The sequence below is a fragment of the Hippopotamus amphibius genome, chromosome 1 (assembly GCF_030028045.1).
Source record: "Hippopotamus amphibius kiboko isolate mHipAmp2 chromosome 1, mHipAmp2.hap2, whole genome shotgun sequence".
Classification (NCBI taxonomy): domain Eukaryota; kingdom Metazoa; phylum Chordata; class Mammalia; order Artiodactyla; family Hippopotamidae; genus Hippopotamus; species Hippopotamus amphibius.
In genome coordinates this window covers 212,462,508-212,488,453 of record NC_080186.1, presented here as the reverse complement: position 1 = coordinate 212,488,453, position 25,946 = coordinate 212,462,508, and the positions used below count along the sequence as shown (strand labels likewise).

The 25,946-nt window shown below is 38.2% G+C and overlaps 1 protein-coding gene across 1 annotated transcript in view; it reads right to left on the bottom strand.

Moving 5' to 3' along the window:
* Positions 1-25,946, bottom strand: part of ACOT12 (acyl-CoA thioesterase 12) — a 49,757-nt gene that overhangs the window by 14,869 nt on the left and 8,942 nt on the right. The window contains exons 3-11 of the mRNA XM_057740182.1: positions 23,106-23,166; positions 19,766-19,867; positions 16,898-17,033; positions 12,881-13,037; positions 10,855-10,974; positions 9,860-10,010; positions 9,305-9,360; positions 8,957-9,020; positions 8,196-8,279 (exon numbers count right to left, since the gene is read on the bottom strand). Coding sequence (XP_057596165.1) covers positions 8,196-8,279; positions 8,957-9,020; positions 9,305-9,360; positions 9,860-10,010; positions 10,855-10,974; positions 12,881-13,037; positions 16,898-17,033; positions 19,766-19,867; positions 23,106-23,166 — 931 coding nt within the window. The remainder of the gene's footprint in view (positions 1-8,195; positions 8,280-8,956; positions 9,021-9,304; positions 9,361-9,859; positions 10,011-10,854; positions 10,975-12,880; positions 13,038-16,897; positions 17,034-19,765; positions 19,868-23,105; positions 23,167-25,946) is intronic.

Here is a 25,946-nt window from a genome sequence, read left to right as displayed (position 1 = left end):
TTTGTGTTTTTCCCTTTTTCCTTCCTGTAATTGATTTCTAGTTTCATGGCGGCATGGTCTGAAAAAAATGCTTGATATGATTTTTAGCTTCGTAAGTTTGTTGAGACTTGTTTTATGGCCTAGCATGTGATCTATCTTGAAGAATGTTCTAAGTGCACTTGAAAAGAATGTGTATTCAGCTGTTTTGGGATGGAATGTCCTGTAGATTTCTATTAAGTCCAAGTGATCTATGGTATCATTTAAGAGTACCATTCCCTTATTGATTTTCTGTCTGGATGTTCTGTCCATTGATGCAAGTATGGTGTTAAAGTCCCTTATTATTATTGTATTAATATCCTTTTCTCCTTTTATGTCTGTCAGTATTTGGTTTATGTATTTAGGTGCTTCAGTATTGGCTGCATATATGTTTATAGGTGTAATATCCTCTTCTTGTATTAATCCTTTTAAGATTTTAAAAATATTTTATTTTATGTTGGAGTATAGTTGATATACAATGTTGTGTTATTTTCAGGTGTACAGCAACGTGATTCATTTATACATATACATATATCTATTCTTTTTCAGACTCTTTTCCCATGTAGGTTATTGCAGAGTACTGAGTAGAGTTCCCTATGCTATACAGTAGGTCCTTATTAGCTATCTATTTTATATATAGTAGTGTGTATATGTCAATCTCAATCTCCCAGTTTATCCCTACCCCCCACCCCCAACCCCTGGTGACCTTAAGTTTGTTTTTGAAGTCTCTGGGGCTATATCTATTTGTAAATAAGTTCTTTTTTTAGATTCTATGTATAAGTGATATCATAGGATATTTGTCTTTCACTTTCTAATTTACTTCACTCAGTATGACAATCTCTAGGTCCATCTGTGTTGCTGCAAATGGCATTATTTTGTTCTTTTTTATGTCTGAGTAATATTCCATTGTGTATATGTACCATATCTTCTTTATCCATTCATCTATTGATGGACTTTTAGGTTGCTTCCATGTCTTGGCTATTGTAAATAGTGCTGCAGTGAACATTGAGGTGCATGTATCTTTTTGAAGTATGGTTTTCTCCAGATATATACCCAGGAGTGGGATTGCTGGGTCATATGGTAGCTCTATTTTTAGTTTTTTAAAGAAACTCCATACTGTTCTCCATAGTAGCTGAACCAATTTACATTGCCATCAACAGTACGATAGGGTTGTCTTTTCTCCACACCCTCTCCAGGATTTATTGTTTGTAAACTTTTTGATGATGACCATTCTGACCAGTGTGAAGTAATACCTCACTGTTTTTTTGATTTACACTTCTCTAATAATTAGTGATGTTGAGCATCCTTTCGTGTGCCCCTTGGCCATCTGTATGTCCTCCTTGGAGAGATGTCTATTTAGGTCTTCTGCCCATTTTTTTGATTGGGTTGTTGGTTTATTTTTATTTTTGATATTGAGCTGCATGAGCTGTTTGTATATTTTGGAGATTAATCCCTTGTTGGTTGCATCATTTGCAAATATTTTCTCCCATTCTGTGGGTTGTCTTTTCATTTTGCTTATGGTTTCCTTTGCTGTACAAAAGCTTTTAAGTTTAATTAGGTCCTATTTGTTTCTTTTTTTTTTTTATTTTTATGACTCTAGGGGGTAGATTTAAAGAGATATTGCTGTGATTTATGTCAAAGATTGTTCTTCCTATATTTTCCTCTAAGAGTTTTATAGTGTCTGGTCTTATATTTAGATCTTTAACCCATTTGGAGTTTATTTTTGTGTATGGTGTTAGGGAGTGTACTAATTTCATTCTTTTACATGTAGCTTTCCAGTTTCCCAGCAGCACTTATTGAAGAGACTGTCTTTTCTCCATTATATATTCTTGCCTCCTTTGTCACAGATTAATTGACCGTAGGTGCATGGGTTTCTTTATGGGCTTTGTGTGCTGTTCCAAGATCTATATTTCTGTTTTTGTGCCAGTATCATATTGTTTTGATTACTGTAGCTTTATAATATAGTCTGAAGTCAGGGAGCCTCATTCCTCCAGCTCCATTTTTCTTTCTCAAGATTGCTTTGGCTATTCAGGGTCTTTTGTGTTTCCATACAAATTTTAAGATATTTTTTCTAGATGTGCAAAAAAGTGCCATTGGTAATTTGATAGGGAATCAGTAGGTTGCTTTGGGTAGTATAGTCATTTGACAATACTGATTCTTCCAATCCAAGAACATGATATATCTTTCTATCTGTTTGTGTCATCTTCAATTTCTTAGGTTGGTTTATTCCTAGGCATCTTATTCTTTTTGATGTGATGGTAAATGGGATTATTTTCTTAATTTCTCTTTCTGATCTTTAGTTTTCAGTGTAGAGAAATTCAACAGATTTCTGTGTATTAATTTTATATCCTGCAACTTTATCAAATTCATTGATGAGCTCTATTAGTTTTCTGGTAGCATCTTTAGGATTGTCTGTGTATAGTATCATGTCATCTACAGTGACAGTTATACTTCTTCTTTTCCAATTTGGATTCCTTTTATTTCTTTTTCTTCTCTGATTGCTGTGGCTAGGACCTCCAAAACTATGTTGAATAAAGGTGGCAACAGTGGACATCCTTGTCTTGAGAAGAAATGCTTTCAGCTTTTCACCGTTAAGTATGATGTTAGCTGTAGGTTTGTCATATATGGCCTTTATTATGTTGAGGTAGGTTCCCTCTATGCCCACTTTCTGGAGAGTTTTTATCATAAATGGGTGTTGAATTTTGTCAAAAGCTTTTTCTGCATCTATTGAAATGATCATATGGTTTTTATTCTTCAATTTGTTGATGCGGTGTATCACACTGATTGATTTGGGGATACTGAAAAATCCTTGCATCCCTGGGATAAATCCCACTTGATCATGGTGTATGATCCTTTTAATGTATCATTGGATTTGGTTTGCTAGTGTTTTGTTGAGAATTTTTATGTCTATGTTCATCAGTGATAATTGGTCTGTCTTTTGTTTGTTTGTTTTTGTTTTGTTTTGTGGAAAGAATTATACATATCAATTAAGTCCATCTGGTCTAATGTGTCATTTAAGCCTGTATTTCCTTATTGATTTTTCTGTCTGGATGATCTGTCCATTGATGAAAGTGGGGTATTAAAGCCCCTCACCTTTATTTTGTTACTGTCAGTTTCTCCTTTTATGGCTGTTAGCATTTGCATTATATACTGAGGTGCTCCTATGTTGGGTGCATATGTATTTACAATTGTTATATCTTCTTCTTGGATTGATCCCTTGACCATTATGTAGTGTCCTTCTTTAAGTCTTGTAACAGTCCTTATTTTAAATCCTAGTTTGTCTGATATGAGTATTGCTACTCCAGCTTTCTTTCTTTCTAACATAAATTTATTTATTTACTTATTTATTGGCTGTGTTGGGTCTTCATTGCTGCACACGGGCTTTCTCTAGTTGCAGTGAGTGCGGGCTACTCTTCATTGTGGTGCACAGGCTCCTCATTGCCATGGCTTCTCTTGCTGTGGAGCACAGGCTCTAGGCACGCGGGCTTCAGTATTTGCAGTACATGGGCTCAATAGTTGTGGCTCACAGGCTCTAGAGCACAGGCTCAATAGTTGTGGCTCACAGGCTTAGTTGTTCTGAGGCATGTGGAATCGTCCTGGAGCAGGGATCGAACCTGTATCCCCTGCAATGGCAGATGGATTCTTAACCACTGCACCACCTAGGAAGTCCAACTCCAGCTTTCTTTTGATTTCCATGTGCATGGAATACTTTTTCCATCCCTTCACTTTCAGTCTGTATGTGTCCCTAGATCCAAAGTGGGTTTCTTGTAGACAGCATATATACAAGTCTTATTTTTGTATCCATTCAGCCAGTCTATATCTTTTGGTTAGAGAATTTAATCCATTTACATTTAAGGTAATTACCAATATGTATCTTCTTATTGCCATTTTGTTAATTGTTTTGGATTTGTCTTTGCAGGTCTTTTTTCTTCCTTTCCTTTTTTGTTTTCTTCTCTGGTGATTTGATGACTTATCTTTAGTGTTGTGTTTGGATTCTTTTTTCTTTTTTGTATATATATCTATTGTAGATTTTTGGTTTGCAGTTATCATGAGGTTTTGATATAGCAGTCTGTATATATACAGAATTGTTTTTAAGTTCATGGCCTCTTAATCTCAAATGCATTTCCAATATCCTCTTTTGGTAATTGCTGGTTTTAATATCATATTTGTGTGTGGGTGATTTCCTACCTTTACTGTATGTTTGCCTCTATTGGTGAGCTTTCCCATTGTAATTTTCTAGTTGTGGCCTTTTCTTTTCCATCTAGAGAAGTTCCTTTAGCATTTGTTGTAAAGCTGGTTTGGTGATGCTGAATTCTCTTAGCTTTTGCTTGTCTGTAATGCTTTTGATTTTTCCATCGAATATGAAGGAGAGCCTTGCAGGGTAGAGTATCCTTTTTTTTTTTAAATAAATTTATTTATTTATTTATTTGTTTGTTTGTTTATTGGCTGCATTGGGTCTTCATTGCTGCACATGGGCTTTCTCTAGTTGCAGTAAGTGGGGGCTAATCTTCATTGTGGTGCGCAGGCTTCTTATTGTGGTGGCTTCTCTTGTTGTAGAGCATGGGCTCTAGGTGCGTGAGCTTCAGTATTTGTGGCACACAGGCTCAATAGTTGTGGCTCACGGGCTCTAGAGCACAGGCTGAGTGGTTATGGTGCAGGGGCTTAGTTGTTCCATGGCATGTGGGATCTTCCCAGACCAGGGATCGAACCCATGTCCCCTACATTGGCAGGTGGATTGTTAACCACTGTGCCACCAGGGAAGTCCCCTCTTCTTTTTCTTTTGTTATAGACTTTGTTTTAAAGTCTATGTTGTCTGAGAATAAGGATGCAGATGCAGAGAATGGACTGGAGGACACAGGGTTGGGGGTGTGGGGGGCGAAGGGGAAGCTGGGACAAAGTGAGAGAGTAGCATAGACATATATATACTACCAACTGTAAAATAGGTAGCTAGTGGGAAGTTGCTGTATAACAAAGGGAGATCAACTCAATAATGGGTGATGCCTTAGAGGGCCTGGATGGGGAGAGTGGGGGGGCGGGTCACAGGAGGGAGGGGATATGGGGATATGCGTATAAATACAGCTGATTCACTTTGGTGTACCTCATAAGCTGGTACAAGAGTGTAAAGCAATTATATTCCAATAAAGAGCTTTTAAAAAAATAAAGTCTATGTTGTCTGATACGATTATTGATACCACTGCCTTCTTGCTGTTTCTGTTTGTATAAAATCTTTTTCCATCCCCTCATTTTTGGTCTGTGTGTGTGTTTAGCTCTGAAGTGAATCTCTTGTAGGCAGCATATAGAAGGGACTTGTTTTTTATCCAATCGCCCACCCTGTGTCTTTTGATTGGAACATTTAGTCCATTGACATTTAAAGTAATGATTGATATTACTGTCATTTTATTATTTGTTTTCCAGTTTTTTGGGTAGTTCTTCTCTGTTCATTTCTTTTTTGTTTGTTTCTCCCCTTGTGGTTTGATGGTTTTCTTTAGTAGTATGCTTGAGTTCCTTTCTTTTTGTTTTTTTGCATCAATTTAAGTTTTTGATTTGTAGTTACCATGGTATTCATATATGTTGTCATGTAACTCTATCTACTTGTTTTAAACTGATAGTCCTTTAACTTCAACACATTCTAAAAAATCTACATTTTTTTACTCTCCTCCCCCTCATTTTATGTTTTTGATGTTTATCCCTTAACTGTTTATTGTAGTTATACTTTATTTTATAGTTTTTGTCTTTTAATTTTTATACTAGCTTATTTAAGTGGTTGATCAACAGCCTTTACTATATATTTGCCTTTACTAGTGGGGTTTTTCCTTTCCAATGTCTTCTTACTTCTTTTCCACTTTGAGGAGACCCTTTAAAATTTATTTTAGGGTTGGTTTAGTACTGATGAAATCTTTTATTTTTTACTTCTCTGAGAAGTTCTTTATCTTTCTTTTAATTCTAGATGATAATATTCCTGGGTAGAGTATCCTACATTTTAAGTTTTTCCCTTTCAGCACTTTAAATATATTACACCATTCCCTTCTTGCTTGTAAAGTTTCTGCACAAAAATTAGCTGATAGCCTATTGGGGAGGGGGTGTTTCCTTGTATGTGACTCTTTGTTTTTCTATTGCTCCTTTTAGAATTCTCTCTTTAACTTTTGCCATTTTAATTATAATATGTCTTGATGTGAGTCTCTTTGGGTTCATCTTGTTTGGGACTCTGTGTGCTTCCTGTACCTGAATATCTGTTTCCTCTTTCAGGTTCAGGAAGTTTCCAATCATAATTTTTCCAAATACATTTTTGACCATTTTCTCTCTGTCTTATTCTTCTGGGACCCCTATAACGTGAATGCTAGTATGCTTGATGTTGTCCCAGAGGTCCCTTAAACTGGTTTTATTTTTTTAAATTTATTTTTCTTTTGGCTGTTCTGTTTGGGTGATTTCCATTATTTTATCTTCAGTATTACTTACATGTTCTTTATTACCTAGTCTGCTTTTAATTCCTTTTAGTGTGTTTTTCATTTCAGTTATTGTATTCTTCAGCTCTGACTTTTTTTTCAAATTTTTATTTTATATTGGAGTATAGTTGATTTACAATGTTGTGTTAGTTTCAGGTATATATTAAAGTTATTCAGTTATACATATACAGATATCCATGCTTTTTCAGATTCTTTTCCCGTATAGGGTAGTATACTGAGTAGAGTTCCTTGTGCTATACAGTAGGTCCTTGTTGATTATCTCTTTTATATACAGTAGTGTGTATATGTTAATCCTAAACTCCTAATTTATCCCTGACTTGTTCTTTTTTTTTTAATATTTTCTAGTTCCTTGTTAAAATTCTCACTGTGTTCACCTATTCTTTTCCCTAGTTCAGTTAGCATTCTTATTACTATGAGCTCTTTATCTGGTAAATTATCTCTGTTTCATTAGTTGTTTTGTCAGGGTTTTTTGTTCTTTCATTTAAAACAAATTCCTCTGTTTTCTCATTTTGCTTAACTTTCTCTGTCTCTCTGAAATTAGGTGAAACAGTTACTTATCCTGGTCTTGAAGGGGTATCCTTGTGTGGGAACATCCATATGCAGTCTGCATGTGCCCAGTGGCTTTGGTGGGAGAGCTGGATCTGACGTAGCATGAGTCACATCTTCCCCAGCGTGTGCTGGCAGCTATCACCTTGGTGGGAGGTGGGGCTGGAGATGGAGGGGCTAAAGCCAGAGCTAGCTGTGAACTGGGGCTTCTCCTATGCTTATTGGCCATTACTGCCCTACTGGGGGCAGTGAGGGGTCCCAAGATGCTGGTGCAGAAGCCCTGAGGGTTGGGTCCAAGCTAGTTCTGGTCCCTCTAAGTGTGCACTCACCCCTATTCTAGCAGTGGCACCATCACCACAGAGGGGAGAAGTGCTGGAGCAAGGGGGCCCAGAGTGGGTACCCGGTGTAGGCTGGGGTATGTGCTAGGCAGTCTTGGCATACCAGTCAGAGCTCCAGACTGCTCATGTTCCACCACCTTCATGAGCAGCAGCATTGGCCACCCTCACCCTTTCCAGATGCAGTGCCTGGCCTGAGCTGGCTCCATTTCCCCCAGCTGTGCAACCTCCTCAGCAGTGGCAACCTTAGTGGGGAGCTGCAGTGGAGCTAGAGGAGCTGGAGTGGACACTTGGCTGGCCAGGGTATGCATTGGGGTGGTTACAAGAAACCAGCTAGAGCCCTGGGAAGTATCAATCTGCTTCCTTTGCCTTGTTCCCAGGAGTAAGGAAGCATGTGTACACTCTTTAAGAGTGGAGTCTAGGTTTCTTATAGCCTTCCTATTAGTCCCACTGGTTTTCAAACCAGCTAAGGGTACTCCTTCTCCCAGTGTCAGATCCCAGGGCTGAAGTGTCCTCTCCTAGGGATGCAGGTCCTGACTTTATCGCTTCTCTTCCCCTCCTACCTGACTCCGTGTGGATCTTTCTTTACAGCCTTGGTTGTTGTAGAAGAGTCTTTCTGCCACCCTCCAGTTTGTTTTCAGTGTGAATTGCTCCACATGTGTATTTTTAATATGTTTGTTGTGGGAAGTGAGCTCAGTGTTCTTGTACTCTGCCATCTTGATCTCCATTTTTTACCTTCTTAAAAGCAGCATTAGAAATAGCAGAACAACAACTACCATGACAACTTTCATTTGTGATGGGCACTGGGTTGTGTGTATACCTGGATGCCTCCTACCTTTTCCACAGCACTGGTAACCTCCCAACCACTTTTGGCCGCCAGGCTTTTGAGAGCCTCCACATTGCTGTTACTCAAGGATACCTAAAATACAAATATTTGAAACACTGTGAGTTCAGTGCAGATATATGATCAAATATTTTCTGCTTAGAAAATGGGCACTGTTAGAGCCAAAGTGATGATGTTGAGGTTAGAACTAAGTTACATGAACATAATTTCTGTTTCAAACTCTTAATTCAGAATTCAGACAGATAATGTGATTCCTATATGCTTAGCAAATTAGTATCATTTTAATTGGTATCCTAAGCAAAGACAAGAATACCCTTCAATATGACTTGTAATCCAATGTGTAATAAGCAAACTTGGATTTCCCTTTACATTTTATGATCAAAAACATTAAAATGACTAATACTTTGCTGTTGTGTTATAAAAAATGAAAGCCAGCAGGCATATCATTCAACACAAACTATGATGAGACACCAGATCCCAGTGTCCTACGTTGCTTGAGTGCATTTGGTGGCAGAGCATCCAGCGTGTGTAACTGAGGAACTGTACATATAATGCAAACAAGGCAGTGAAGCGGCTGGCCGATAACCAGTTACCGAGAGCTTCGTTTTGTTTCATTTTGAGATGACTGGTTGCTGTAATTCACTTTCTCATCTAACCTGTGTAGGCACAATGTGAGTCAGTTAAATGAAGGGATTTCCATTTTTGTAATGAAGTGATTTTACGTGAAGAAGTTCAGATCATAAAACTGTCACCTGGTTGCCAGTATCCCAGTGTATGCAAAGTGGAGCCTCTTCTTTGTGGGAAGTAACGTATTTTCTGGAAAAAATTAAAATATGAAACAATAGTTTTCTTCCCTGTATTTAGCACACAGCAATAACTATGACACTTTCTTGAACTGAAATCAGCAATTTTAAAAAGCTGCTTTTACTAGTGGAACAATCAGGAAGAACAATTTCCATCACAGTAGTCTCCACAGTCAAAAAACATCAGACCTTCTCTTTTTACATTATGTGGGAATAGAGACCCAGAGAGGGCTCTTTGCTATGTAATTTGTCAGATGAGAGAAGATTCCATAAAATCCTTACACCTAAGTACCTTACCTGCCTAGACGAATTCTCTTGCGTGCAAGAGCTCCACGATATCGTCTAAAATCATCCTTAAAAATAAAAATAAAAGTAAAATCAATACATTTCTAATATTTTAGTGCTACAGTCCTTAAGTCTCTCTCTCCTAAATCAGTTGAAAAGATTAGGACAAGGAGTCTCTACATGAACTATCTTCAGGTCAGAGTTGTCAGTAAGTCAGCTTATTCCGAAAGACTTAATTCTGATGAATGTGGAGCAGCATAGAGAACTGGATGTGAAGTGAGAGAAGAGAGTTAGAAATGAGACATGGAAGATGACTGCTTCCAACAGCAGCACGTGGCTCAGTTGATGTGAGGTCTTCAGGGCCTTCACCATTTAAATAAATGACTAGAGTGATTTGGAAAAAGAAGGAAAAGACCATTTTACTTTGTAGAAAAGAAAGGAAACCAAAGAGAAATTGACATGGAGGTTGTTGCCAGTGCAGGGAAAGATCCTGGGCGGAGTTCTGTATCCATATCTTCCCCTGGAATAAGTAGTCTGATTACTGAACCACACGTGCTAATAACTGACCTTTGACATGGGTTTGATTCTGGGAAATGTGATCAGTTCTTCCTTATCATCGACAGCATTATAAATGAGAAAAGCACTGTTGATATGACGGCCCCGGCCCTCAGACCACTCCTGGCAGTCAAAGGCCTCCACGCGCACTCCCACTTCGACACTGCAGACGGGCGACAAGGGCGATGGGCAGAGAACCTGAGCATGCCAGGCCTCCTCTGCCCACTGCCCCACCGCCCCCTCCAGACAAGGAAGAGAGTGAGGACCCTGGGTTGTTTCTTTGTCAGCTGCTAATCTATGCAGTTGTTATCCATTTCATCCGGTCTATTGATCTGATGTACAAGCTCCTGGGAGCATTTCTGCTTTACTCTCCCACTTTCAAGTGGTAAAAAGGCCACTGGAACTATATATACATTCACGAACATATTTTGGTAATGGGGGAAGGGGTGGTTAAATTGTACCAAAGTCAAGTTTTCTCTCCTAAAAACAATAGTTCTATAATTTAAAAGCATCAAACTCTGAAATTGAATAGGAAATGCAGATGTTCTTTTTTACATTTAAAAAGAAAAAAAATACTAAATTAAATCTTTTCATTGTGTATCAAGAATAATGAAAATAATTGGGAAGTAGTGTGGACTTCATGGTGATAAATGATAGGTCCATTATAAAGTGGTTGACCATATAGTCACTGGGACTCTTTTGAGAGTGAAAGGAAGAATTAATAATTATGACAGGCACAAACCAAGACCATCCTGGATCAAATAGGACATACAGTCACACTTATTATGAGACAAAAACCAACTTATCATAACTTAGTGTAAGGAGGCCCCAAGTGGCACAGTGGGTTAAAATGTGTGTCTATGGATTTTGAAGATTAAGTGAAGTTTCAAAAAAATTAGAAGGAACTTGGTTACTTTAGAGTAGTCCCTATACTTACCTCCAGATTGAAATGAAACAAAGAGTTTGCATTCATTTATAGCAGCCTAAGAGCACCAGACATGTTTTACCGGGTCTGAAATGTATTGTTGACAATGGCATTGAAGACAAGACGATCTCCAACTGTAGATGGTCCCCGGAACTTAAACATGTCCACGGACTTCAGAAGGGGATGTGCTCGACACAGGCGACTGATGAAACAAAGGGAAGGAGAGAGAGAAGAAAGTGATCATTCTCTACAATATTTTCAGGAACTGCTGCTTTGCTTAATGGATGCAGTAGACCAGTGTTCAGGGTGCTTTCTAAATGAACATCTCTTTTACCTCAAGAGGGAAATAAATAACTGGATTGTGTGTGTTTAGAGTGGTCCTGTACATCATCTGCAAATATTTTAGAGAATACCATGTCCCCAGGCCTTGAGGTCTATACCAAGATGCTGGTGCTTCTGCTCTTGTGGTGACAGTCCTGCTCTTGTTTTGTGCCCTCAAAAAACAAACCACTGTCTTTTGTTTTAATTTGAGGGATTTTTTTCTTCCTGACAGTTCATGACTACAATCACAGAAAGCTGTGACTCCCAGGTTGGAGTGAAACCCAGTGAAGAGAACTGCCAGCTGGTGCCACTCACTTGAGTTCCTTGGCTTCACTGTTATCTGAGTTCACCTACACGTCAAAGACTAATCTTTTTTTCCCCACAGAAAAATTACCTGGATTGCTGCACAAAGGCTGAAAGGCTACAAGGTACACATTTTACTATTTTTTGGTGTGCAAAGTTTTGAAAATCTATAAAGAAAATTTAATCTCAGAAAGTTACTTCCATAATTTTCTACATTTTAGATTCTCACTGTAGTCATTCAATTACTCTAAAGAATTGTGCCAACAATAAGTGAACAGACTCTGCCATAGTTAATTATATTGTAAGCCTTTACAATAGAACAGGCTCAAATGTCTGATTGTCATTAAGAATGACAATGTCATTTTAAAAACAAGCGCTTATATTTGTGCACAATTTATAGGAAGGATAACCACAGGTTTCTGATTATAGTCATAACTACAGACATATTAATAATAAAATTCTTTTAATTTTGGGAAAATAAAACCTTAACAATTTTCAGTGGTTACAAAAATCATCAGAAGGGCAGATCCTGTTCAAATGCTTTTTCAGAGAACACAGTGTTCTTTAAAGCTGCTTAATTACCTATATGACATTAGGAATAAAATAACCCTTTTTTGAAACTGCTGAGTATTTAAAAGTACTTTTCTAAGTTCTCGCCTCTTTGTCATCTTGTTTTTCAGTTAATCCTTTGGCCATAGTGATTCTAACCAGCACCTTCAAGGTCAGACTTAATTGTAAACCACCTTTATTTATTTATTTATTTTTAAATAAATTTACTTATTTATTTTTAATTTTTTGGTTGCATTGGGTTTTCGTTGCTGCGCATGGGCTTTCTCTAGTTGCGGCAAGTGGGGGCTACTCTTTGTTGCGGTGTGCAGGCTTCTCGTTGTGGTGTCTTGTTGCAGAGCACGGGCTCTAGGCACACAGGTTTCAGTAGTTGTGGCATGCAGGCTCAGTAGTTGTGGCTCGTGGGCTTTAGAGCACAGGCTCAGAAGTTATGGCGCATGGATTTAGTTGCTCCGTGGCATGTGAGATCTTCCCAGACCAGGGATTGGGCCCATGTTCCCTGCATTGGCAGGCGGATTCTTAACCACTGCACCACCAGGGAAGTCCCTAAACTGCCTTTAAAAAAGTTTGTATCTTGACTGTTTTTAAATGTAAAGGCTGTCTTCTATTTCTATTCTCCATCTACTTTGTCATAACTAATGTTACGAGGAGTTGCAATGTCACAAGATCAACAGTCATGATTTAGAATCAAGTATAAGAACAGTAATTTCATTTTTATTTTTGAACCAAGATTTTAAACATTCACCTTCAAAAAAGGATAGAATAATTCTAAGGTAAACAGGAAAATGACTTATTTTCTCATTTTGATAAAAGGCAACATTGTTCTCTACTTGTTTCCTTGACTCGCCCAATAGCTGAGCCTCAGACCCTTCTATCCTCTCCCCACTAGTCATAAGCCAAAGGTCAAAACCAAGAACCTTGCAGAAATAGTAGCCACTGTCTCCATCCAAGCCATAATCTGGCCACCAAATGTATTTCCATGATGGTTTGCATGGGGTGGGAGGACAAGTTCAATGCTCTGCACAGAGGTGCCCCTCGTGGAAACCGTTCCTTCCTCTCCATCGCAAATGGGATCTGAAAAGTGGACGTACAAAGATGATGGAGTTAAATGCAGAACCTGAGGCTACAGCTATTCATTCAACTCATGGGATTTTCAGAAAAATTATTACCAAAGACTTAAAACTCCTAAGGAAATGGATAGGTTTTATTGACAGTGAATTGGATAAGACCACAGATCAAAAAGGGCATTTTAGAGATTGTATTCCAACCTGTTTTACAGGTCAACCAGAATTTTGATTAAAAGAATGGTTAAATTTAAATTTGAATTGCTTCAGGTGGGGGAGGGGCAGATCAGAGCAGGTCAGGGCAGAAAGAAATTTGGGGATTGATGGATATGTTATCTTGATTGTGGTGATATACATGTTTCAAAACCTATCAAGTTGTACACTTTAAATATGGGCCATTTATGGTATGTTAATAAAGTTATTAAAAAGAAAGAGATTTGAGCTTTAAAGGGCCACAGACACTGAGATTCTGGAATAGTTTGCTGTACAATAAACTTCAGAATGGGAATATGGTTGCTGTTTTGTAATGAATGCAGTCACAACAGAAAAGACACAATATATTGTACTTCTTAGTGTCTTTCTGCTTCTTTTGAATCATATCTGCTTCATTTACTGACAAATTGGTTTTTACTCTCAACAATGGAGAAATCATTTACTTTGGCGACAAAGCAGTAAAATGTATTCAGTTATACTTCCTGCATCATCAAGTGAATCACCAGCTAGGCTTAAATCTCACGTGCTATTGTTGAGGAGGTGGGGCAAGGAATTACAAATCAGGGGTACCATCCTGGTTGTACCGTCAGAGGCAGAGCTGAGCTTTCAGTGTGAGAGCACAGATATGCCCAGCTGTTCATGCTAACTGGGAACAGAGCCTTTCTTGGCACAGTCACATATAAGTGAGCAGAGAAGTGTGGTTACAGAGATTTTAACTCCATTTCCTAACGTAATTTTTATATTTTTAATTAATCGATGATCTTTTTTCTTTTTTCTCCCCCCTTTCATTCCACTGATCATTTCAGTCCCCTGCTTAAAAACATGCAGTGACTTCCCCTTGGCTTATTAGAAAAACCTAAATCATTCCTATGGCCCCAAGCCCTTCCTTCCTTTCCTGGCCTATGCCTACCTCTCCAGCCCCAGCTATCTGATTGCTACTAGCACCCCTCCTCCCCCATCATATTTTCTTTCAATCTCTCTCTCCATTTGTTCCAGCCACAGTAGACCTTTTTCAGTTCCTATAACTAAACGTTGTCTTCAACATCAGGGCCCTTGTACATGGTGCTCCCTCTGTCAGTAGCAGTTCCATTGGCCACCACCACCTTCTTCCAATTACCTCCTATTCTCTCTTGGCCCATCTCAGTCACCACTTCCTCAGGAAAGCCTTCTATGACCTCCACAGCTAACCCCACTATTATGAGCTTCCACGTGTACCTTTCTTTCACAGTTATAATTTTATGTTTATTTGTGTAATCTTTAATTATCTGACCCCCTATATCCTAAGGTCCTTTGGGCAAGGATAGATTTTTTTTAAATTCAATAAAATTACAGAATGTGGGTGCTCAGTCAATATTTATTGAATGAATGAATGGATGAGTAAATTTAAACTGTGCTGATTTATTCCACATTCACAGTCCTTACTATCAACAGAATATTTTTAGGTAACATAATGATGGTACTGATTTATACTTCTGTCTGTTATTTTTTACAGTTCCCACTGCTCCCTATTTTCACTTAAATAGTATTGAGGACTCTTTAATTTTTCCAGTTTTGTGGATGTGAAATAGTGTCTTATGGTGGTTATAATTTGCATTTCCCTGATTAATAATAAGGTCTATCTTTTCATATGTATATTAAACGTTCATGTTATCTCTTAAAGAAATGTCTATGTTGTTTGCTTCAAATGTTACTTCTCTCCCATTCTTTTTCTCCTCTCTTCCTGGAACTTTGATTAGATGCTTGTTAGACTTCTTACTCCATTCTCTGTGTCTCCTAATCTCTCATATATTTCCAATTTCTTTGTCTATCCATCTGCATTCTAGGTAACTCCTTCAGATTTATTTTTCTAGTTCGCTGACTTAGATGCTGTTTAATTCATTCACTGAGTTTTAAATTTTAATAATTATATATTCTTTTGTATAGAAATTCTATTTGCTTCTTTGTCAAGTATTCTAGGTCATTTTCTTGTTCCTACATAATACTTTTGATACTCTTTTATTTCTTAAACATATTAATGTTCTTCACATTCTTTATATGGTAAATTCAATATCTGTAGTCTTCGTGGACCTCATTCTATTGTCTGGTGCTTTTCTGGATTTAGGTGACTTATTTTTGTCTTTTATGATATTTGACTAGGAGCTCACATTCCTTGTCACATCTTTATCTGTGACAGTTCTTGAGGACTGGGCTTAAAGTCATTTCTCCACAGAGGATTTGCATTTGTGGCTGCAGATCACCCATGGGTACTTAACACAGTACCACTTCACACTAAGTTTCACTTGGTCTGTTTTGGGCCAAACAAATTATGTGAATTCTGACACCAAGTCTGCTTGAGAATGTAGTTGTGATTGAATCCTCAGAGAGAAGCAGTTTTTTTCCATTCCACCTAGGGCTAAGTGGAAAGTATCCCTACCAGAACTCTCTGAGGGGTGGGATTTTTCCAGTTGCCCTGCTGAGGTTATCATTTTGGGGGTGCTGCAGCTCCAGATATGGTTCCCGGATCCAACCTTCCACCTGGCTGTGTTTTCTGAGCCCTGGCAAGCCCACTAAAACACAGTTCTAGGTCTAGCACCTACTGGGTCCTCCTGAGCAAATGCCAGCTCTTGTGTCTCCTTCCACTGCATTTGTGCTTCTAATCATTTGTGGACTTAAAGGCTTTCTCTTATTTTTCTGCCTCTGAGATGTGTTTGCAAAGATGTTTGTAAATATTTTATCCAGAAATTTTAGTTTTTTTCAGACTCCAAGTTCACCATATTGCTGTAATCAGAATTGGATTGCTTCCTAAAGTGATCCTTAAAAAGCATATGAAATCTTAAATCCCTTCCAACTTCTTTTTTTAAGTACTGATTTTGTTAGATAATTCTCTATAAACATCCAAAACTAATATTGATTGAGATTTTTTAAGGTTAATTTCTCTTACTCAAATGGTACTTTTTTGCTTCAAAATAAATTAAAATAAATTATCTGTAAAATATACTGTTAAAAGAAAAAAAGAAAGGCGCCCACTTGTTTGAATATTGTATTATCAGAATAAAATAAAAAAATAAGAGAGGACCTTACACTGTGAGAGACATTGTAAAGACTCAGATACAAGGCAGCTCCTTCTTTTCTGAGGGATAATTAAAGAAAAAGCTACTTGATTCTATGAAGACATACATTGCCTATACTGGAACATGCTTATACATGTACATAGAAATATATTGAGTATAGAGGACCTTGGTGCAGAAGTATGCCTGTTTGGAGGTAATTGCCCATCAGTGGGGAAATAAGGCTCTCCCAGGATTAGGGACCAGTCTAGGCTCACAGCTCTGGCTGTGTACCCATGTTAAGTACAATAAACAAACCTCATCCTTTCTACAGGCTTCTAAATAGGGGCATTCTCATCTGGAGGTCAATTCAATTCTTGTACTTTGGATGTTCATTAAGTATTGTGTCATTCTGCTAGGACAATTTTACATTTATCCCACATTTTCTGGTGAGGAAATTTGACCTGAATTGAGGTTATTCTATCTCTGGTTTTCTTTCTCATTACTGGAAAGGATTGACACAGCAGCAGAATACACATTCTTTTCAAGTGGGCATGGCCCATTCTTCAGGACAGATCACATGTTAGGCCACAGTCATATAATTAAAGTTCCTGTAAGTAGATTTACTGACCATCAAACTTGCCACTTTCCATCATCAAGTTTTTAAAGGTATCTTCATGTTGTAATCGAACTTTCCTTCTCTCAGAAGCCAGATTATGTTCCACATGATCTTGTTCAGTTAGAAGGGTGACTGGTTTTAAATGAATCTAGAGAAAAAAAACATTTGTTTTTATTGCCCTGTTAAATTATAAAAGCACAACATGAATTTTGCAAAAACAAATATTATGCTACATTGTTTTCTAACTCAAAGTAAATAGAGCTTTTATGGGTGTTTATATACACACTTTATTTTTATTTAATTTTTTTTCTTAAAATATTTTTAAATTAAAAAAAACAATGTACACTTATTTGTTCATATAATGTGCCTTAAAAAATTTTCCAAATATTAATTTTCCCTGATGTAAAAATTTTTCAACAGAACTACAAAATTAAAAATTCTTCAAATTAATGAATGAGGAGAGGGACTTTGAATCCACAAAATTCTTATAAAGAAATGCTTTATACCTTTTGCAAAATTAAGATATCAAAGGGAGAGAATAAAGATGTTCTAGAGAAAGCTATCATTTACCAAGAGTTATTCCCAGTTTGGAAATTTCATCACATGGTGAAAACATTATTAAGCAAACTGAAAAAATCAATATGTCAGAATAAAGCTCTGACCTCCAGAAACCTGGAAATATGATGCAACAGAACCAGGGGTTGAAGATCCTCCAGAAATGCTTGCGTGCTGACCTGTGTGTGAGTCACCTTGCAATTGGACTGGGATAGCGCCACGCTTATTCACAGGACACGTAAAGGCTGACCTTTGACCAAGATAAGGATGAAATAGCTAGTGATTTCTAATACATGCTTAAAGTTAAACTCCCCTGGATTACCTCATCTAATTTGTTTAGGAATGTATACACTAGTAGCTTACACTGATTTAACTAATTTCGCAGCTTTATTTTAATTGTGTGACCAGTGGGGTATAAAAAACCACCTGGTGAACTAATGCTTTGGCTATCCAATCTGCAGATGAAGTACATTTTGTGTGCTGAAGGGGCCCTAAGAGCTATGGCTGGAAGTCTTGAACTTCTGTGATGTTTGCTGTGCTTGCTTTCTCTTGCTGTGCCATTTCCTTTAGCTTCCGTGAGGCCTTGCACGAGCATACCCTGTGGAGTCTTGGGAAGCTTTCTACGATCTAGCCTGTGCCATTGTTGAACTAGACTTAGTTAATCATTGCCCATCTCATCCTAGAATAAACTCACTTTGGACAGAGATCCAGGTAGACCTGTCGGGTCAAACAAACCACTGATTTTTCATGGCTCCCTTAATGATGTGCTACTGAATAAGTTACCAACTAGAAAATAAAGGTGCTTTACAATAAAGGTTATCTGAGCTAACCAACATGGCAGCACTGAAGGCACCTGCTTTCCCAGCAACACTGTTGGAAAATAGTTCTTTATTGGATGAAGTGTGGCTCTTCCGTTCTTATTCCACAAGTCCCTGAAGCTGGAGTGAGAAGCTTGAAGCTGGAGGGGGAAAATGATGGCCCTCGTTTTCTCCTCCACATGGAGGAATGGTTTGGGGAGGTAGACTCCTTTCTGTCACTTGCTCTCAGATATGGGAACTCTGCACCTCTCTTTCTCAAAAGTTTGGAGATTTGGGGGGATTCCAGGAAAAATAGAATGTTTGGCAAGACCTATCTCAGTGACTCAATGATTTAAGTGAACTTAGGATACCTGGGATGCTTTGTTAAAGTACAGATTCCAAGCTCCTATACTAGTGATTCTAATTCAATAGGTCTGAGATACAGCCCAGAAAAACTGCATTTTTATAATATAATAGGTGACATGACCATCAGTTTGAAAAATAGTGGCCTTGGGCAATGGGAATTTGCATTGTGACCTATTTAATATTGGGCAGAGAGTGGGAGAAGTGTCCCAGTGTACAAAACTCTGCAGAGACACCTGCCACCCAGGCACCAACATGGCCTAACTAGGCCCTGGCCCATCTCTGCGCCTCCTGGCCCAAGTGAGGAGTAGCTGGTGAGTATGGTTCTGTTGTCACTTCTGTTGGGTGCAGTGAAAACACTGCTTTGTCCCAGCTGGCTCTAAAGTTGGAGGCCTGTGAGGAAGAAGGCTTTTGCGGAGAAGTACTTGCTATGCAGATAGGAGAAGCCACTGTGCCCGCCTCTGGAGTGATCCTTGGAGTGAAAGATTTAAGTTCTAAATTGAATTATTACATTTAAAAATGCTTAGACTAAGTACAGATCCTCCCCTAGGCAGCCTGACCCTAAAAAGAAAAGGCAAGAAATTTGAGTAAGTCTGCAGCAGACAAGGGACAAGCCACTCTGGGCCAAAGCCAGGCAAGCCCACTGGTTACCTACATCAGGCCAACATATTTCTTTTAAGGGTGTTTTTAGCCCATCTGCCCTGCAACTCATTTTTAAACTTCAATAACTCAGCAACTTTGACATTATTCCTTTAGGTATGAAAAAGTGAGTGGACCATAACACGCAACTGCTAGCTAAAATGCTCTTGCTTTAAAAAAATATTTTAACTCAATTTTGAGTTATATAACCACAAAAGAAAAGAACTAAATCAATAAGCAGTATTTTTGGGAAACTGATATGACCTTCAGATCTTTTAAAACACAATGTTTTTTTTCTCTTTCACAAACTGGCTACATCTCACATTTTCTCTATGGTTGCTAATATTATGATTTTACTGCATAAATATTGGTGAAAATTACGATAAGTACTGGTAAATAACAAATCTTGGGAAATTGTATCTCATAGTAAAAAGAAATGTCCCTATTCCATAATAATTTTGATGCTGATAATTCTGTTAATATGTCCCTGAATTGCATGCTAGATGCTCTTCACACAGAAATTTACCTTTTTTTTTCCAACTGGTTTGGCTACAAATGTAGAGAAAGCCACACTAATAAGTTTCTCAATGCCAGTGAACATGTCCTGAACTGTGACCTTGATGCTGATCTAAAAAGGAAAGAAAAATAAATTCAAAACTTTTCAGCCATCCAGACAACAGATGAGACTGTGGCATTCAAAATTCATTTATGCACTTCACCATTGTTTTGTTTTTTGAATAAAACCAGCGTTTTAATTTACTTTTAACCAATACTGTCCTCTCAATGATTTTCTATAAAATTGGAAAGTATCTTTTTTCTGATTATAGAAAAGAAATATATGTATACCACGGACAATTTGGTAAATATAAAAACAGATAAAGGATAAAGATGGAATCTGAATATCAAGAGTAAATATTATCAGTAATCCCATCACCCAGATTAAAAATTACTAACCTTTATATAAATTTTCTTCCAGTTTTATATATATATATATATACACACACATATATGAACTATATCTATATGTCTATAGATGTGTATGTTTGTGTGTCTGTATACACACACCCAAAAGATTATCATACTGTATTTACAGTTTTACATTATAACTTAAAATTTTTTGACATTTATATGGTAAGCATTTTCTAATCCCATTATTACTAAATGTGCTTTTGAAAACAAGATATGAATGGCCCATCAAAGAGATGCACCATAACTTCTTTTTTAATCTTTAGTCTGAGTTTTATAACCAAGTTGACATGGACAGAATGTTATTTGCAGTCATGTTATTTGCAGTTTTGTTTCCTCTTTCAGGAGTTTAATTTTTCAGAACTAGCAAGAAGGTGGCTGGGACACTTTGGGGTGGTACTACAGTGGACTGGATTCCCCCACGTGAAGAACTCTGAAGCTCGGGTCTTCCCGATTACATACTGCAGAAGTGTAGGTAAAGCCAGGAACATAGCCCAGAGAAATAATACTACCTTCTTGAAACAGTGGGCAACCTTGAGCATCTTAGTTCAGCACTGTGTTACCAATGATAATATCTATTTCTACATCTTCACCAAGTACATCATGTACAAAAATAATCATCAATCGGTGATTCACTTAACTTATGAAACCACATTAGTCTGCATGGTAAACATAAGTTAAGTAGATGGTTATTAACCAAATTTAAACCATCCATTCTCAACCCCCAACAACTCTCGACCCCATATAGCTTTCCACTTTCAGAGAAATAGGCAAATGAAAAACAGAATAGACAGCTAACAGTAAAAGCAAAGCAACAATTCTGGAGAGTTAAAACAAGTTCTGAACATTGTCTTCTATTAGAACAGTTAATTTAGTTGTGTATGATGACCAAATGTCTCAAAAACATATGCCAGGGAGAATTTCACTTTGTGTCATTACAGAGTAGGTCAGATTGGAATTACATCCTATGAAAACAACTGGAAAATTAGGCCAAGTATAGGAAGCAACTATTTTCACACATAGGACAGCAGGTAACGCAGAACTGTGATCTCCAAGGAAAAGGAGCACTTGTATTTTCTGGGCTCTCAGCCTGCAGATAATTCCTAGACTATGACCAGGGAGGAGAAGCAGAAACTTGCTAAATTGAGGAACCAGAAATCAAGGAGATCAAGGCAGCTGAGATCGTCCCAGAAAGGAGGGAGCTACAAAAGGAAAGAATCCAAGTATGTACATATTGTTCCTGTTGAGTGCTTGGGTTGGTACTGGTCTGAGCATGTGTAGGGTGAAATCTCACAAAGCCAGAAAAGAATAGCTTCTGAGGAAGAAACAATTATTGTAAACAATTCCAAGAGCTCCTACAGCACTAGGAATCTGGTGTTCCCTCCAGCCAGACCTCAATGAATACACAACACATTCATGAAGACCACAACTTAGTAGAGGGACTAAATTAGCCCTAGATGGGGCTAGCATTTATTTTTCTTAAGAACAGAAATCTGTGCTCTCAAACTCACTGGGTTCTTTTCTTTTCTCTTTTCTTAGCTTTTAGTCACACTTCCTTTGGAAATTCTAGCTGGTCTCAGGAAATAGGAGGAAAGGAGAAAAGAAAGGGAACTTTCATCTATGCATGGGCTGAAAATAAAGGAGAGTGCTATCTTTCAGGAGAAAGGCCAGGCCCAGAGGCTACTGTGAGGTGAAGGTCAAGAGCCCCAGAGTTGAGAAACCAGGATCCAGAGGCACTGTCGTAACTGTCTCTGACAGAGCTCATTTTATCCACAAGCTTTTGTTACCTTTCTGATTTCTTCAAGTTTTTTGTATTCCTCTTATATAGATACTGGGGGAAAGTGACCATATCAGGGTAAAGTCATCACCATAGGTGTGGTTATTGCCCAGATAGTCCTGTTATGGGTTGATTTGTGTCCCTCACCAAATCTGGTACCTTAGAATGTGACCTTATCTGAAAATAGGTGTAATTAGTTAAGATGAGGTCCTTCTGGAGTAGGACGCACCCCTAATCCAATATGACTGATGTCCTTATGAAGAGGGAAAATTTGGACACATAAACACACAGGGAGAACATGAATGTGCAGATGAAGGGCTGAGATCGGGGTGAAGCAAACCACTGACAAACCACCAGAGGTTAGGAGGGAGGACGGGGGCAGAGTCTCTCCCATAGCCCTTGGGAGGAATCAACCCTACTGACACCTTGATTAAGGACTGCTAGCCTCCAGAACAGCGTGACAATAGACTTCTGTTGTTTAAGGCACCTGATCTGTGAAACTTTGTCATGGAAGCCCTAAGAAACAATAGAAGTCCCTACATGCCTTTTGTGCCCAGAGATCAAAGGGACTGCTACTGACCAACCGATAAGTTGCAGTATGGGATCCAGGAACTCCTTTCCTGCTATTTTAACCTGGATAGAAACTTCAAAAGCTCCCGAGAATTGTGTATTCATAACTATAGTAAAGAAAAGAAAACCAAGTAGATGAATAAGAAACATCTAAGCTTCCCTTCTTGCTCCAATTACTCTGCCTTTCAAAAACTAGTTAATCATGGGACTAGTTTTCATTAGAGGTGAGGAGATGGAGAATAAATAGAGTTAGAATAATAATAATTAGAATAATTAAGAAATAAAACCCATACCTGGCAAAGAACCAAGAGCGTGCCCTCCCTTGTATGTTTACTTTCTACGTAAAGATAGTTCATTGCATCACATTTAATTTTCATAGCAGGGAAACACAGGCTCCCTTTTATTTACCTGTGAGCCTGACTATAGATTCAAGGGCCTTCTGAAATTCAGAATCGTATGAACTCCAAGTTATGCCAGGCCTCCTGCTCTGCCCTCAGTAAACAAGGAAGAGATGAGAACCAACAGGCAGAAGGAAGGAGAGGGAGCCTCTTACCTCCATGCTTGTGCTGAATGCTCTAGTAACTTTTGCTTTGATGGTTATAACTTGTCCAACTCTAGTTAAAAAACAAAAACAAAAAAACTCTAATTCTAGCACATCTCATTTCAGACTTGAAGATTCACTTACACGTGTGTGCCCTAGACAGTTCCATCTCATCATGCTGATAATGTTCATGCATGAAAAACTCAAACTAATGGTAACATAACAAGGCAGCACTAAAAACAGAGACTGATGATTGTAAACCACGCATGTGTTAGCTGACTACCTCTTTTTAACAGAAAAGGCCCTTTGCAAAGATGGTGCGCAAAATGCTTTCCAAATCTACAACAGATACTGACTGTACCACAACTGTCTCCTTAAGAGAAGTTAAAATATAAACACACATGCAAACCTATACAATTGATGTTTTTAAATGTTGGCTAATAAATAAATGGATAAGCATACAAGCAACCAGGCAAACAAATTGAGTAGGTTCACTACGTTTACCGGAGCCCTCAATGTTGCTAGATGATCTATTCACTCTACATTACTGGAACTCTGGTCATGTAACCCTAAGTTGTTTCAAAGCTTCTGTGTTTAGGCCCCTCAGTCACCTAAGGGTCTACCCAACATAAGCCTCCTCAACTTTTCTCCCTCACTTCAAAGTTGAACTAATATTCTCACTGTTCTTTTCAATCTTCTGTTTCAGAGGAAGAAAAATAGATCTCTTCCAGACCCCTTTCTTTACCTGTGCCCTTGATCCCATCCTGCTCTCATCTTTCCTCCTCCACCATCGCCTGGCTTAGGCAGCTCTTTCCTCCTTTGTACCCTCAATCTCTGCCCCTTCCTTGACTCCCTGTCAGTCTGTGAAAATGTTCAAGGCTTTTCCTTTCTAAAAATCTTTCAAGTTTATTCTATCTCAAGATTTTTTTTCTCTTCTCCTCCATATTTCTCCATTTTCAAACTTCCTAAAGTAATCTTTTTCTTTTTCCAGCTCATACATTTAACAAATGTTTCCTGAGTTAAAACTAGTCCTGGCACTAAGCTAAGGCCTCAGGATACAGTGATTAACAAGACAAGGTTACTAACATCAAGGAGACTAGTCTTCACTTGGGACACCAGAATGTAGACAGAGGAAGTGCAATGCTATGAAATTTTTCAAAAAGAAGAATTGAGTATTGTAAAAACACCCAGAAGTGACTAACTTGAAAAGTCAGGGAAGGAGCCATAGAAGAGGTAACATCTGAGATGGGTCTTCAAAGATTAGGATTTTGTCAGGTTCAGAAGTTTGGGGGTTTTATCTCTCATTCACTTCTCAGCCACTCAAATCTAGCTGTTGCTTCCACATCTTACTCCTGATCTCTCCAAAGTCACTTCCTAACAGCTAAGTCCAAGATCTCCTCTCATTTAACAGCATCAATCAGCCTCTTTCTTCAGGAAAACTTCTATTCCATTGGCTTCCAAAACACTGTTCTCTTTTCATTCTCAGTTTTCTTCACTGATTTCCCTTTTCTTAATCCATCCCTTAAGTGTGGCCATCCCACACATTTATGTTCTTTGTTTTTTTCTCATTTCACCCTCTTCCTGAAGACCTTGTTCTCATCCATGATCCTGTCATCTTTATAGAGATGATTCTCAAATCTACATCTTTAGCCTGAACCTCATTCTTGAAACTCAGAGCCAGTTTTTCAAACGTCTCTCAGCAGATTCAACTAATTATTATGGAGGCTCTCCTAGGCTGAGTGTTAGCTACTTGCACACAGATTACCTAATTTAACTTAATCCCCATATTGAGCATGTGCAAACCCAAACCAATTTTATCTTTTCCTTAAGTGTGTTCCTCCTAGACTTCCTAGCTCTGTTTGGTAAAGTTTCTAACAGAGATTTACAGTAATAGCATGAGGCAGAGAGTGAGTTCCTCTTCAAAGCTACTGTAATACTTGGCACTCATATACTGCCAAAATCTTCTTCCTCTTTGCCCGTGAGACTTTGAGGAGGGGAAGCATCTTGCCATTTTCTGGTGTCTTTTGTGAACTCTGCCCTGCCTTTAAAGGCAGGAGAAATCCATAGGACTTGGTTCTCCACCAAACCAAACTCTGACACTGAATAGTCCAATGAATGGAATGACTAAAATCCCAACGAAGTAAAATCAACTTCATAGCATGGCATTCAAGGCCTTCTGTTACCTAGCCCCACACTGCTGCTGGGGCACCATCTCCGCACACCAGGCTTTTCCTGAGCACCCCCACGTCTTCCCACCTCAGAGCTTAGGCTCTTCTCTCACACGTTCCTCATCTTGTGACGTCCTTTCCTGGCTCACCAGATGAAAACCTATACCTCGTTTAAGGCCCACATTAAATACCACCTCCATCATGAAACTCTCATTGGTTCTCCAGTCAAAACGTTCCTTTTCTCTACCCCACAGAACTTATATCTCACCCTAGGCATGCGTCCTATCATACTTTCTATGCAGATGACTGCGTATTTGTCTGACTTTCTTACCAGACTGAGTGACTGCCACACTCCAGAATTATGTCATAATCATTCACATATTCTATTGAGCCTAGAGCAGTACTTTTGGTATATTCAATATATATTTGTGAAGTAAAAAATATCTAACATGGCTTGTAACCAAATTATATGGCTTTCTATATGTAGCTTTCAATTTTCTTTTTTTTAATGGTGCAGGTCCCATATATTTTAGTGGCCACAAATCCTTTCTAATAACACAAACACAAAATGGTTCAAATGGCAAACTACACTTCAGTGATGAGGTTACTAGCTAAGTCTAAGTTACAGAATTTAGGATTCGAAAGTACATAATAGATATTTTGTTGCAATACACTGTTGGCATTC